The sequence below is a fragment of the Schistocerca gregaria genome, chromosome 1, assembly GCF_023897955.1.
Source record: "Schistocerca gregaria isolate iqSchGreg1 chromosome 1, iqSchGreg1.2, whole genome shotgun sequence".
NCBI lineage: Eukaryota > Metazoa > Arthropoda > Insecta > Orthoptera > Acrididae > Schistocerca > Schistocerca gregaria.
In genome coordinates this window covers 320,473,903-320,490,681 of record NC_064920.1, presented here as the reverse complement: position 1 = coordinate 320,490,681, position 16,779 = coordinate 320,473,903, and the positions used below count along the sequence as shown (strand labels likewise).

At 37.8% G+C, this 16,779-nt stretch overlaps 1 protein-coding gene across 1 annotated transcript in view; it reads right to left on the bottom strand.

The window, feature by feature from the left end:
- Positions 1 to 7,842: 7,842 nt before the first annotated feature.
- Positions 7,843 to 16,779, bottom strand: part of LOC126343623 (dolichyl-diphosphooligosaccharide--protein glycosyltransferase subunit STT3B) — an 89,141-nt gene continuing 80,204 nt past the window's right edge. Inside the window, exons 14-15 of the mRNA XM_050001953.1 lie at positions 9,023 to 9,110; positions 7,843 to 8,925 (exon numbers count right to left, since the gene is read on the bottom strand). Of these exons, the coding sequence (XP_049857910.1) occupies positions 8,842 to 8,925; positions 9,023 to 9,110 (172 nt within the window). The 3' untranslated portion in view covers positions 7,843 to 8,841. The remainder of the gene's footprint in view (positions 8,926 to 9,022; positions 9,111 to 16,779) is intronic.

The window sequence follows — 16,779 nt, the reverse complement described above, 5'->3', positions numbered from 1 at the left end:
CTGCTTGCATACCACATGATAGTTGCTTTCTGACCCGAGATGCTGGAGTTGGCAGTCATGTGTACATGAGGTGTGCATTTCTCTTTTGATGATTAAGCCTGTGGCCAAAAGCTTTATGTAAGTGTCTTAATTGTGACTGTCTGCAATTTAATGTGTCTTCTTTACGGTAAGTAGCAATCTGTTTTTTTTTTTTTTTTTTTTTTTTTTTTTTTTTTTACGTCATTGATATTCCTACCTGGAGTTTCCATTAACTTATGTATATGTACAAATTAATTTGCAGTTTGAATTAAACTGACTCATTCCACATATTGCTTTATTGTGAAACATGATCCATGTAACAAATTAAATAACTGTGATCTTAGTCCAACATATTGGGCACCTGCAAGACACTTACAGAATTCTGTTGGATTCTTCTCTTGAAATTTGCCTTTTATCATGTTGTCACGCTGCAGATTAATCACTTCCAAATTGAAGTGAGGTGGAAGTTTCTGAATGGTAGACCCAAATGGAGTTTCAAATATAGAAATGTCTTCTGCACTTGCTCCAAGACCCATGAAATATTGTTGGAACTGTTCTTTGAGCTCAGAAAATGTATCTCTTGCAAATTTGTAAGGGAATGGAGATTTCACTACTTCTTGCAGCATTTAACAGCATGGGAAATACTTGAAATGGTTTGTCACTCAATCAAAGCCAGTTGTTGCCAAGCTAACTTTATCGCAGTATAGGTTTCACTTATTCCCACTGTTTTGCCTCTTAATTTCAAATTGAATCCATTAAGAAATCCTATGATATTGGCAGCAACAGCTAATTCTCAAAGTCATTCTGTATTCAAAATAGTGGTTTAGGGCAGTTCTTCTTCACATAGAAAAATGACAATCTCTGCCCAGAATTCAAAACTCATAACAAAACTTTACCATTGCTTAGCCATCGAACTGGTGTATGGTGGGTCAAGTCACAAAATCCACTTCTGAGCGTCCACAAGAACAAATGAAGTTCACCACTCACACAACTGCTCCTAAAACATATGGCAGATTCACATATTTGCCACAGAGTACCTGCTGATGAGTAATGCAGTGAATAACCATAGGTTTTGACCATCCTTTATTTTCATAAGCTTTGTAAATGGGTCCAACTAAGCCTTTGTCCATTCCACACACTTTTTTTATCATAATCACTCAGGACACACTGTAAGGATTCTATTGCAATCTGTACTTCATTAATGTTTTATGAGCTTTCAAAATATTTTTGCCAAGTAGTTCCATGCAGACTACTCATACAAGCTAATTCATCAGTCACTTCAAAGTCAGCATTGACTCCTCAAATAAACAGCAGCAACTGAGTAGTATCTGTAATCTCTATTAACTCCTCAAGAGCCAGGGAAAACCACTTGAAATCATTTGCCTTGTTAATTAATTGATTACCAGTATTGCTGCCAATATTCTCAACTGTTCTTGGGGAAAGGCTAATAGAATTAAATAAATGATATTATGAAAAGGATAGTTGGTACTCACCATATAGCAGAGATGCTGAGTTGCAGATAGGCTCAACAAATGGATTGTCAGATTGTCCAGGAAGGCCTTCATTTAAAACACACACACACACACACACACACACACACACACACACACACACAACCTCCATCTCTGGCTGCTGAGGCCAGACTAGATTTCACTTGTTTGATTTAGAAATACGAAACACTATTTTCTCAGGACATATTTCTTTGGCTGTTATAATCAGACACGATAAAATTAACTTATCATCAGTAAAAAGTTTCTACTGCTTGGCTATCAAATGAGAAATTTGTAAACTTACTTTAGTCGCATTGTAGTGACATACTCTGTTTCAAAGTTTCCAATTATTATTATTAAGCCATTCTTTCCCAATAAATTGGGAATATTGTACTGAATGCTTAGCCTGGTAATGCTGGTACATATTGTACTCTTTTAGTACAACTATAGTGTCAATGCACAATATACACAATGCCAACTAAATCAGTAAATCAGTAACAAAATAATTCCCAGCCCACTCTGCTTTAAAAGCATGACATTCAAAGTCCATTTTTATCTTCTTTTTTGGTTTTGACAGCAACATTATGAAAATGCACTTGTAGTAGAAATAAGAACAGAATGTTACAGAACATCGATACACAGGTACTGTTAAAACTGCAGGTCACTAAAGAGGCAGTGCAGAGGCATGGCTTACTCAGCTAGCTTCCTGCAGGAAGAACCACACAACACAATTTTTCTTGCAAACACTCACCTCCCAGGCAAACCGTAGAGCACATTAGCAGTCAGTGGCAATACGTTCTTAAAAACATAGCATTATGACAATGCAGCTTCACAGATGCTGATATATGTGTTACTTTCATATAATTATCTCATTTCATTCATTCAGTGTTATCCCACTTCAATTTTTTTAAGAAATCTGAAATGTAAAATCCATTCTTAACTTTCAGGCCTTAGAAAGGATGTGGCAGGCCAGATTTGGCTCCCAGGCTGTAGTTTGCTGGTGCCTGGCTTAGACTGTTATGACTGTAGCAGATTAGGACAGTGAATGTATGAAGGCAAATACGCAACACAACTGGGCTCTAGATACTGTTGCAAAACCATCTGAAGAGAGAACAATCTGATATAGTGATCAGCTTCAGCAGATCCAATTTCTTCCCTGTTGAGTAGCCAGGTACTACTTCACTACTCCCTATCACTTTGAAATTGACACTCCAAATGTCTTCTTACTATTACTTACCCGTCATCGACATCCACAATAATGACTGTCTTCAAATGTGTCTTAGAAGATAACATTAGATTGAGGCTGTTTGGATCCAGGTTGTCTTTCTGGAATTATGTGTAGCATCTCATTCTGTCCCCACAAACACAAGTGTACAGTGGTATATAAACATTCCATGTGACTAGTATTTATCTATAAAGTTACTATTGGACGTTACTGATATAGACAATGCCATGCTTCTCTTAACAGTTAACTGTTCAGTCTTCCAAGCTATCATGTGTAGAAGTTCAATTCTACTACCTACCACATTTTTGATGGCCCTGACAATAATGCAACAACTCGATCGCATTGACTTCAGAGGTTCCGCATCACACTATAACGTGAACGTTCATTGCTTCCTTATCAGCTGCGTTGCGCTCGTTCTCACACGAAAATTGACAATCTGCCAGTCATCACAGAGCCAGCAACAAGCAGCACAGTTAATAGGTTTACAATTAGACCCTGCTGTTCTGGCAACACAACCAGGTGTTACGGTTTACACAGCTTGAAACCTAGTTTGTCCTTGCACAGATAGCAGCTGACGAAATATAGTGTAGCTATGTAGTCGCAGCACTAACAGAAGACTTAGCTGTTGAGGTACAAGATATCCTTGCTGCACCACCCAATGCCAAACGATCTTTGTTGATTAAGAAGGCACTAGTGATGCACCTATCACAATCAGAAGCGAAGCGACTAGAGAAAATTTTATGGACTGAGGAGATCGGCAACTTTTACACTATTTGCATACACTGGCAAGCAAAACAGTAAGTGATGACATGCTGCACAATATTTGGCTGTCCCGACTACCCACTGACACTAAAAAAATCTCACAGTGTGCACGGGTGGTTTAAATCCACCAGTGCACACAATGGGCAGATTGTTGAAATGTATTCCGCAACAAATGTGTCAACACTGACAGCATGGCCAAAGTATATGTCTGCAGCAACACTAGCATCGCTCCAGTTGCCATCAGTGCAGCTTACTGTGCAAGTAGTTGCATTACAAATGAGGCACACACATCAGCGACTGTCAGTCGTCAAGTTGTAACCTCTCGCCATTGGCACAAAATTTATGTTGGTACCACAAGAAATTCAGTAATGACGCGTGAAAGCATACACCATCATGCAAGTGGAAACGTGAAGCAGAAAACATAGCAGCAACAACTAGTCATACCAGTAATGCATGTTAACTTTTTGTCACAGACCGTAACACAAATGTACAATACCTAATGGACACCATGGGGGTAGAAGTGGTACGTGTACCACGCCAGACCTGCAACAATTCTTGTCTGTTTGCTGTTAACAACTCTTAAGATTAAAACATATGTTCAGGGTAAAACATATATTCAGGTCACATCGTTGCTTAACCTACACCATACATTTCAGTGGCGCTTCACAGTGGAGGATACAGTGCAGCCTATCACATAGGAGCTGATTGTTCATCCTCTTATGATCTAATACCTGATCTCCAATGCAAGCAGCTGATCAATTGCACTACAAACTTGCATACTCCAGAGAAGAAGTGTTTCATCACTTTGATGAAAATACGTACGATAGCAGAAGATGCACCATACACATGATTACTAAAAGAATTTCCCAAAATCATGCAGCAGTCACCTACTCTACCGCCAGTTAAACACACAATGGCACAGTGCATTTTGAACATGCCAGGCCCGCCATTTCATGATAGGCCTAGACGTTTGATGCCAGAGAAGTTGCGCATGGTGAAGCAGGAATTCCACAGCATGCTGTCAATGGGCATTTGCAGAGTTTCAAGTAGCAGTTGGGCAGCCCCCAATCCCTGTGGCACCAAAGAAGAAGAACAGATGCCATCCCTGTGGCAATTACCGAGAGCTCAATGCGAGGACCATCCCAGATCTGTAGACAGGGCCACATATAGAACACTTCTCTGCCACTGTTCATGGTAAAGCTAAATCTTCCACTATCGATTTAGTCTGGGCGTATTATCAGTTCCCTGTTGTCATAGAAAATGTTCTCAAGACAGCAGTGACCACACCTTTCGGTCTATTCGAGTTCACTAGGATGCCTTTTGGTCTGTGCAACACAGCACAGACATTTCAACATTTCATGGATGAGATCACAAGAAATTTAGATTTCTTTTATGTTCACATAAGATGATATTTTTGTGATGTCTGTGATGGAAGAAGAACATGTACATCATCTGGCTCTGATAGTTAATCATTTATGCACACAATGCTTAGTAATTAATACTTCAAAGTGTACTTTTGGAGCAAAAGAAGTGCAATTTCTAGGTTACATGGTAGATGCGCATGGTATTCGACTACCGCATGATGAAGGATCCTTGCGCCATTACAATCCTACACCCATTTTTAGGGGTCATAAATTCTTACCAAAGATTTGTATATAATTATGCATTGATAACAGTGCCCCTGAATGAATGTCTTAAGGGCATACCAAAGAAAAATAACAAGTTTCATTAGACAAGCGAACCAGACGATACGTTTTGAGCCGTAAAAACAGCAATTGCAGAGGCTGCACAATTAGCACACCGCATGGCACAGGCTCCACTTGCACTTATGGTTGATATCTCGTCTACAGCTGTTGGCGCTGTACTGCAACAACAGGTTGAGCATTGTTGGCAGCCCATAGCATTCTTCTGTCAGAAGTTGTCACCTTCACCGCAACATTGGGCAGCCTATGACCGCGAACTGCTAGCAGCATACGTCGCAGTCAAGAAATTCAGGCATTTACTAGAGGGCTGACAGTTCACTTTTTATACAGGTCACAAGCCGCTACTGTATGCTGAGAAACCATTGCTGAGGCAACTATGCCGTTTAGATTACATTAGCCAGTTCACCACCTGCATTGTTTATATACAAAGGAAACTGAACATAACTGCACATGTGCTATCAGGTGTAGGCGCTGTGAATGCGACAGTAGAAACATGGTCACATGTTGAAGCTGTAATGGCTACCATTGATTTTGATGCCCTCGCACAGGCCCAGCAACTTGATAATGAGTTACAAGATTTGTTGAAACACCCAGGGCAACTGAAGTTACAATGTGCTGCAATGTCTGAAGCAAATGTTCGATTGTATTGTGACCTATCTGGAGTGAAAGCATGTCCATTTGTGCCGCAACACTTTCGAGCACACCCAATTGCATCAGTACACAATCTGGCACATCCAGGAGTACGAGCCACTATTAGACTGGTCAAACAAAGTTTCGTCTGGCCTGGAATGCACGTAAGATTGCAAAACATTTGTCGGGCAATGAATTGCATGTCAGAGGAACAAGATCACACTGCACGTCAGAGCACTGTTTGGTGCATTTCTGCCATCAAAACAATGTTTCAAACATGTGCACGTTGATATTGTTGGCCCACTCACAGGCTCAGAAGGCCGTAATTATTGTCTTACAGTTGTGGACCAATTTACCAAGTGGCCTGAAACATTTCCCATGACGGATATCACAGCCAAAACCATGGTGGAGACTTTTTCTGCGGTTGGATCACCACAGACCAAGGACAACAATTTGAAGCCTGCCTTTTCAGAGCATTAGCTACATTATTAGGCATGAAGCGCATTCAAAAGCAATCTAAAAGCTGCGGCAGCAGAGCCAGTGTATGGGCAAACGCTACATCATCCAGGAGAATTCTTGCACAGCATGGCGGACAGTACAGTCGATGCATCAGATTTTGCTGCTAGATTACAATAACACATACGCCAGCTTAGATCAACGGCACCCAGAAGTCAGGCGGGGAGACACAAGTTTGTGTTCACAGATCTTGAAATCTGCACACATTTTCTTATGCAATGATGCAGTATGGAAGCTGTTGCAGCCACCATACAATAGACCATATCTGGTGATTAGCAGAGGTGGCCACACATCCCAGATTAGAGTAAATGGTATACCTACCACTGTCACAATAGAAAGACTGAAGCTGCATTTTTCCATGCATTGGACGCAGCAAGGACTGCAGGAGGAGAACAAGGAGATACGAATGTAACACCAGAAAATGTCCCCTTACCCCACAGCCACAACGAGACACTATGGACACCAGACACCTTGGAGAAGAAAATGATGGGGAAGACTAGTACCTGACATCCTGCTGGAACCACTGGCTCCAGTGGCACAATGCCAAGTTTCAAGAAAGCAATGGAAACACGTGCAGGGTGACGTGTCTGCGATATTCTTAGTACTAGGGGATGAGTCATGTACATCTCATTCCATCCTCACAAATGTGAGTGTACAATGGTATATAAACATTCCATGTGACAAGTATTTGTCATTACAGTTACTCTTCGACATTAGTGATATAAGACGATTCCATGCCTCTCTTAACAGTTAACTGTACAACTTTCCACGCTTGCAAGCTATCCTGTATAGATGCGTTTTATGTGGAAATAAATGTTCAATTCTACCAGATACCACATATGTAAAGTTTCGTCTAAGCCATGTTTGAAAACAGTACAAAGCATAATTCTGTGTTTGCAATGAAATGATACATTGCTCTTAAATATGGTAAACTAGTATGGGGAACCATCACAAAACAGTCACTCTAACATGTGTAGTTCAAATTGCCATGCCAATTTAGGTTTCCCATGACATCCCTAAACTGCCTCTGATAGTAATAAGGTTCAAACACACGCGCACGCACGCACGCACGCACACTGACTCTCTTTCTCTCTCTCTCACCCCCCTCCCTCCCCTGTAGTATGAATGAGTGTGTGGCATCAGAAAGGTGTTCAGATCTGTTTTCTGAAACCACCTGCTCAGAGTAACAAGGCTTAAAAACAAGCAGTCATCTCTAATTTTTATGTCGTCTACCATCCAGTACTCGATATTAAAGGCTAGTGATCTGCCACCCCAATCGGTGTTCAAATGAGAAGAAAAGAACACTATCACTAGCACACACATACATTTGTGAATTATATAAATTGTTTCTACAAACAACATCCAATAGAAGTAGTTGACTTACAGTTAATTCACATTTTGGGTAAAGTCACATGCTGGGACAGTGAAACAAATGCATGTACACTGTTGAGTGATTAAATAGTTGTCAAATATGGCATAGAAAATGACAACAGCTATGTAACCACAAAATAACAAAATTTTCTTTTATTCATTTAATGTGCTCACTATTTAACAAACAATACAAAAAACTCCTGTCGAGTAATAAATTCCGTGTTTCACCGAGATGTACAAAGTAGGTGCTATCCCAAGGAATAACCAAGAATCTATTTTATGACAGGCTCACAAAACAATGAAATTAGTTCATGCTGTTATGACAATATTACAAAAGTCATTAATGTCATAATAAAACCAGCTCCATTGAGATGCTAATACAGTTAATAAAAACTGCAGTCAGTTTTCGTGTTGTCAAAAGGAGTACACGATGTTTCAGCCAGTAAAATATATTTAAATAGGCAGTGCATTTCTGCTCCCTACAAACAACTGCATTAAAAAGTGTAAGCCATGCCACAGAACTGTTTCACTTTATGCACAAAAAACAAACGTAAATTAAATCATATTTTCTGTGCTTTCACATATGTAACTCTGGTTTTTTAAAACCAATATGCTACTAACACAGGGTGAAATTTCCAGGCCCTGAGAATTTAGATAGATTGTTGGTAATCCACAAATGATTTATAATTATAAAATCACTTAAGTTTGTCCTAAGAATTATATGGGCCTTTCGATAATGATCAAGAATTCAAGACAATGAGATGTAATGCCATGAAACATAATGCCTGTACTGAAGTAAATAAACCCACTGTCAAAAGCAAAGACACAAAATAATAATTAAAAAATGACAAAACAAAATTTGAATCCTCAATATTTGAGGAAAATAACGAATCAGCTCTCTAATTTTAGAAACATGCATTTCTATTAAAATAAAAGGAAAAAAAAAGCGGTAATGATTTTATTGTTCATTCTTGAAAAGTCTGTGACTTAGAAGTAGTAAATAAATACAATGAAAAATATTCAACAATTTTTATCAACAAAAATTTCCAGACTTTATAACAGTACTGTGGTATGTCTTGTTGGCTCAGGCACACTGTGAAGGCAGGCAAAGGTTCATGTCTCCATACTAGGATGCTTGACGAGAAGCTGGCTTTTTGCCCTTTATAACAATAGGCTTATTTTTTATTGTACCTTTCTTACGTTTATTGGTCTGAAACATCACAGATGAAAATAAAAGTTTAATACTGAGAAAAAAAAAGAATCAGGTACTTGCCGCTGGAAACAAAAACCTATCATAAATATTATACCTTCTTTGAGATGAATGCTCTGCTTCGTTTAATCTTACGTTCTGATACAGGTATGCGAGGTCGATTGAACTCATCAGGCTTTTTAACCCTGCAAATAAAAAGATACCCCAATTATAGCAATTATACTCAGTTTCCAGTACTCTATGAAGTGATGAGATTATCAAACATATTTACCAATATCACTACTTCAGACATGTCAAGGGAAGAACTATATGATTCTTCACAAGTGAAGATCTTCTTTTTCATTATGTGTGCCCCATTGCATTAGTGAAAAAATTAGAAAACAGGAATATTTCAAAAATGGTGAGTTTTGTCAGACATTGACTTACTGTAGACTGACTAAAAGTAAACATAATGGCTGCACTTACTGGAAGATGAAATATTCAAAACGTGTATGTGAAGCTGGGAACTGAGAAAGATTGGAAATGTTAATTTATTGAGCTCCACTAACAGATGGGAATGGAAACGCGGACTAGCAGTGAATATAATTTTAGTTACAAATTGCTACAAAAACAAAGTTGTTTCTACACAGATTTAAATTAAGATAGTGTGTTGTCAACAAGCAAAGGCTAGGTAACCCAGGTTTATGCCTTGTTCTTCAACTTCCAGGAGGTATGTGACACAGTTTTACACTGTTGTCTTGTGAACAAAATACAAGCATACAGAATATCAAATGAGTTACATAACAGAAAACATGTTATTCTTATCACAGAGGAATTGTCATATTTGAAAGTAGCTTCAGTTGCAATTCCAGGCATCGTTTCAGTGTTAGTGTTATCACTGTTCAGGACGTATACAATGATGGATGAGCTCTGAAGTATCTTGAGGTTGTTATGTTAGGTGCTCTGTAGATGAGAAAGTTGCAGCATCAGAAAATTGTAGTGGAATTCAGGAAGACCAGTGGAGGATGGATACTAGCAGTTGTCCCTCAATTTAAACACATGTAACAGATTGCGGATATATGGATGGACAAAGGTGTTTTACTGTATGATAATACATTTGGTGTTCATTAACTGGGAACAGTCAACAATGTAAAATACCTAGGAGTACCAATCTACAGCAATGTAAACTGAAATAACCACAGAAAACTAACTGTAGGAAAAATAAATTATAAGTAGAGATTGATTAGATTCATACTTGTTCCTTAGATCATGAATACGACACTTTGTAATGATGTGGAACGTGTCAGGTTAATGAAAGATGTCTGTACAAGATTTTACATTACACAAAATATTGCATGACACTAATGCTTAAGTTAGTTTTTTTCCCTCCCTTAATTTATATCTAAAAATTCAGCCAATGAGTAGAAGGAGTTGTCATCTAGAAATTCTTTTAATTTATTTTTAAATGTTGGTTGACTATCTGTCAGGCTTGTGATGCTATTTGGTAGGTGACCAAAGACTTTTGTGGCAGCATAATTTACCCCCTTCTGTGCCAAAGTCAGATTTAACCCTGCATAGTGAAGATCATCCTTTCTCCTGGTGTTATAGCTATGCACACTGCTATTACTTTTGAACTGGGCTGGATTATTAACAACAAATTTCATAAGTGAATATATATACTGTGAGGCTCCCTAGATCCTTAAATAGATCTCTGCAGGATGACCGTGGGTGGACTCCAGCAATTATTCTGATTACACGTTTTTGAGCAATGAATACTTTTCTACTCAACGATGAATTACCCCAGAATATGATACCATACGAAAGCAGTGAATGAAAGCAGGCATAGTAAGCTAATTTACTGAGATTCTTATCACCAAAATTTGCAATAACCCTAATAGCATACGTAGCCGAAATCAGACGTTTCAGCAGACCATCAATGTGTTGCTTCCAGTTCAACCTCTCATCAATGGACACACATAAAAATTTTGAAAATTCTACCTTAGCTACAGACTTCTGTTCAAAGTCTATATTTATTACTGGAGTTGTGCCATTTACTGTACGGAAAAGTGTATACTGTGTTTTATCAAAATTTAAAGAGAGTCCGTTTGCTGAGAACCACTTAATTTTGTGAAAAACATCATTTACAATTACATCACTTAGTTCTTAGTTTTTGGATGTTATTATACTTGTATCACCAGCAAAAAAAACTAACTTTGCATCTTCATCAATATGGAATGGTAAGTCATTAATGTATATCAAGAACAGTAAAGGACCTAAGACCGAACCCTGTGGGACCCCATACTTGATAGCCCCCCAGTTTGAGGAATCAGCTGTTGTATTAAAATTACATGAACCACTTATTTCAACTTTTGGCATTCTTCCAGTTAACTATGAATTAAACCATTTGTGCACTGACCCCCATCAAACCATAATGATTTAGCTTATCTAAAAGAATTCCATGATTTATACAGTCAAAGGCCTTTGAGAGATCACAAAAAATACCAATGGGTGATGTCCGGTTATTCAGAGCATTTAATACTTGATCAGTGAAAGCATATATAGCATTTTCTGTTGAAAAGCCTTTCTGAAAACCAAACTGTTTTGTTAGTACTTTATTTTTACATATATGGGAGGCTACTCTTGAATACATTACTTTCTCAAAAATTTTTGATAGAGCTGTCAGAAGAGAGATTGGGCGATAGTTGTTGACATCCGACGAATCCCCCTTTTTATGCAATGGTTTTACAATGGCATATTTCAGTCTATCGGGGAAAACACCCTGCTCCAAAGAGGTATTACATACGTGGCTGAGAATCCTACTTATCTGTGGGGAACAAGCTTTAAGTATCTTGCTGGAAATGCCATCAATTCCGTACGAGCTTTTACTTTTCAGTGAGTTTATTATTTTACTGATTTCATAGGGAGAGGTTCGTGGAAATGCAGTTGTTTCAAACTGCACAGGTATGGCCTCTTCTATTAGAAGCCTTGCCTCTTCTAGTGAAGATATAGATCCTACTTTCTCCACAACATTTAAAAAATGATTATTGAAAATATTTCCAATTTCAGATTGATTGTTGGTACACTTGTCATTCAGTTTTATGGCACTAAAGTCTTCCTGTTCTCTTGGTTGCCCTGTTTCCCTTTTAATAATATTCCATATTGCTTTAATTTTATTATCAGAGTTACTGATCTCAGACATGATACACATGCTTCTGGACTTTTTAATAACCTTTCTTAGTACTGCACAATAGTTTTTATAATATTGAACAATTTCAGGGTCAGTACTCCCTCTTGCTGTTAGATACAGTTCTCTTTTACGGTTGCAAGATATTCTGATTCCTTTAGTTAGCCAAGGTTTTTTATATGTTTTCTTGGAATTATGTTTCACTGTTTTCTTGGGAAAACAATTTTCAAAGACCCTTAAAAATGTGTCGTGAAATAAGTTATATTTCAAGTTTGCATCGGGTTCCATATACACTTCATCCCAGTCTAGCTCCTTTAGGCTTTCCCTAAAGTTTGCAGTATTTATATTGTTAATTGAATGCACTGCTTTGAAATTCTGATTTGATATACTGCATGGAGCCTGTGCTTGTCAAGGAAACACTAGGTTACTTTTGCAGTAATGATTAGACGTATACTTTTGAGTTATTACTTTTTCATTACTACTTGGACAGCATGGTTTTCTAATTTATTGCAAAACATTTACTTGATGTAAGGCTCATTAGCCTGAAGGGCCCAAACAGATTGGTGAGCAAGCAGACAGTGCAGCTTAGTGAGTGAAAGTATGAAATAATAGTATACACAGTCTGACAGAGCTGTAATGTTAACATAGCTGGTAAGTACTGGACAATATGCATAATACAACGAAACATAAAACTTGTGGGGCCCAGAATAAAAGTCTACAGCTAGGTGTAGCAAATCTCAGTTCAACATCCATACATACAATCACAAACCATGTAAGTTGAATACTCTATTGCTCCTCTGGACTTTTCACAACTATTTTCACTCTGTAATGAGCTCAAAATTCCCCCTCATCTCAACTTCATTTACAATGGGTGTCCCAAAACATTACAAGATTTGTATTGTACACTAAAAATCAGTAGCTGTGGTAACTTTGATTCCCTAGCACACCACTGTGTGTATGTTAACAGGCATCTGTCTTAGTGCTTGTATTTCTTATGTTTTAAAATTTTGACACATTTTCTGTTTTATTGGCAGTTTGAGGTTTTGCTAGCAGAATGGCTGGCATTCCCAACGAATTATCTTCCAGTGCTGATGGCGGGAAAAAATTATATGCAAATGTCAGCCATTTGTGCTGGCAAAATGTTACATTATCAATCAAACAGCCTTTAGTCAAAGAATCCAAAAGGTATGCCTCCATACAAGAAAGTGTCGCATGATTTCATTTCATGAATTTGTTACACTGTATTTTACAATGTCTGCAAAATTCAAAATAACTGTCTTGAAGAATCTGAATTAAGTTTCTTTCTTTTTTAAAATTACTTTTAAATTGCAACTGAAACACACCACATGCTAAATTAATCTTCTGGTGAAAAAACTATATTAGAACATTTGATTGGTTTAAATATCTACAACTGCTGAGTGTCTGCGCGCAATGCAAACTCTCAGAGTGATGACCTCAATTATGGGAATGATCATAAAAAGTTGTAAAACTATCCCTGTGAACAAGTAGTAGACAATCTGTTATTTGTAATATCTTTGGTCTGTTGTATGAGATTTGCCAAAGCATTCCAGTGAGTAAGCTATACTTATAATGACTCATACTACAATTCATTCCTCACATTTTGATTCGTGATTAAGAAGACTATCAGGTCATGACAATCGGTGAGTGATAGTAAGTTTAAAATGATACAGACTTCCTGTGCAGGGTCATAACTAGGTATCTGAAAGAATTCGCACATTTGCAATAAATGCAAATACAGGAGTGCATTCTGACTCAAAATGTAAAATTAACACAGTAAATGTTATTTCATATTGAACTGTACCCAGATGAAATACTGCATCAGAGATAATTTGAAATAGTTTTGTCTTCTGCATATAAAAACTGAAAACATATCCAATTTTTGGTTACTGCTATTGCACATCATCTAGCAAAACCTAATTTGGTAGGATACGGACCTTAGGAATGTATTTCCAAACAATAAGTATGCGAACGGAATGATGTGTCAATGCACTAGATGCCCAGGTGCCATTTCAATTATGGGCAGCTGAATGACCTATATAAGATACACACCACGTAACACAACTTCAAACTGGCATTTCAAAAGTTGGTATAATGTGGATACTTTAACATGGCCGTTTTCATGATGAATGTTTTGAACTGTGGTTGCATCAAATACTGGTAGAGGTTGGGCCTGACCTATCTCTTTTATGACATTGCCAAACTCAGCAAGCATTTGTCTGGTAGCTGTTACCAAATGCTTTGTGTTGCACACTGTTTGTTTTTTCTTTTATAATTTTGAAAAGGGTAAACAGGCTAATCCTGGTCCATCACAGAGTTCGGTTATGATACTCACCATACCAAAAAGGATTGGTGACCCTGCAAGAGGGAGATGGGGCTTCTTTTTCACATTTCTCCTGTTCCCTCTGGTGGTCATAATTCTAGCATGCTTTTGCTCACAGCCAACTGCTAGTGTATTGTGCATTATGTATAGCAACCAAAAAACGAAACTTGTCAATGTATTTTGATGATGCCAAAAGTCTTCCCCTAGCAAGCAAATAGTTATTTTGGCTTCTATGTTTGTGCTACAAACCTTGTTCAGTTCTATCTGTAGCACTGTCAGGTAGTGGACTGTATGGTTATGAAAGTCCACAAAAGGTCAAAAAACTATTTTTTGCAGATTTTAATTATAAAATTAGGTGGGAAAAGCAAAATAATGTCAAGAAACATCTTAAATCAGGGAAGCGCTCCATTCATGGGTGGGAGAATGCTGTTTCTTCTCAACAGAAACAGTCATTTGCTGAGAGCTTAAATAGAGCAAAAAACAAGCAAGAGGGGAAAAAATAAATTAATTGTTGAAGTTTTTGCAAAGGCAAACATTCCGGTGGAAAAGCTTCCCAAAGAGCATTTTTTCTTTAACAGCCAAATGCAGAGCATTGATGTTTTGTCTCCTGGCATGAAGTGTGGTGTGACAATATTTCAAATTTTCATGTCTGATCATGTACAAATAAAAAAATTTAAATGTAAATTTTGCCAAAAACAGACCCTAAGTGTAACTAATCTCCACAGTGGAAAACTCTGTTCTCTCCATGTCCTGAACAAAAGACCCAATTTAAGCAAATGTGGGTGTTGTCTGCAAAGGATATAGTACCTGTTAGGAATTAATGTAAAGAGGATTCAGTCGAATGACAACTACACGGACCCTCTTGAAGTGCACAAGAGCACATCTGTGGAATAAATCCCATACTGCACAGCACTGGCATGCAAAGCTAAGATAGCCTTGTTGGCAAAGCAAAACTAGAAATGAAAAGGCAAATAATATGTGACATGACACAAATTGCCTTTACAGTAACACAGACAAAATTAACAGCAACAAGCCAATAAGAAACTGGATTATATTCACAGAATTATCAATACAGAATTAATTTCGCCTGATCAGACTGTTACAGAGAAGTTGCCCTGCAATATTTGTCACAAACTGCCCGGAAGGTGTAAGAACAAACAGTGGTTGCCTCATCGCGGCATTGCATCTGCACTCACCTTCCTCCTTGTACAGGACTCATTATCACTAACCCCTACCTACATTACTTATCAGATCCACCTTATTGCAAATTCATTCTTTCGTGAACTTAAATTACAAGTCAATGAAGGGTATTTTAATGACACTCATGTTACCTCAATGGCACCGAAGGTGGAGAAGAGGTACGCCAGAGCTGGCAGAAGAGGCACCTTTTCTCTTTAGGTACAAAAAGAATACAAGTAGCAACTGAACCCCAGAAGGGCGGCTACAGACAGCGTTTGACTCATGGTGAGTGGCTTACTTTAGGCTGGGCATCCTACGGCCCATGTGAAAAGTAACGGGGAAACTATCACATCACATTCCCAAGCAGTACATGGTACGTGTGCATGGTAATGTACCTTCTTTTTTAGGGCAAACAACATTACAAGGGAAGGAAAGGTAGAAACCAAGTTAAGAAGGAACTGCAGCAGACTAGTTCATTTACATTATTGTGCTGCTTTAGATCACCCAATGAAAATAAATGAACATGCAAGAGCCTGTGAAATCAAAATACCTTTCTGCAACAATAACAATATTCACCTACTTCATATAAATGTACGATATCTTAGTGGTAAAATCAATGAACTACAATACTGACTTTATACAATTAACTGCAGTGTTCCAAGTATCACTGAGCACTGGCTGAAAGAGTCTGAAATATAATTGAGTGTCCCTCTTGGATACCTGCTAGTTGCTAGCTACTGCAGAAAAAGCATGTCACATGATAGGGCCTCAATCTACACAATTACATTACTCAGTCTTAGATCTTAGCACAATATGCCTTCAAGGAACATTTGAAGAAGCTGGTGTGGTAATGCACACACACAAAAATTGTAACTGCCTCAGTTTATGGAACTCCAGGCTCTGATGAGATAGTATTTATTTTTAAAAATTAATACTTTAATATTGCAGTTGTCCAAAAACAAATAGCATAAAATTATAATTGTAAGTGTTATTAACATGTATATAAGGGCAACAAGAAAAAAATGTGATTTGTATGGTTAATTCTTTGAAACTGAATTATCACTGTTTCAATGAAAAGTACACCACACAGATAAAATTAGTAACATACACAGATATTCTGGAATGTGATGATATAAAATTAGGAATATCAGAACATGCTGAGCTATGGGTT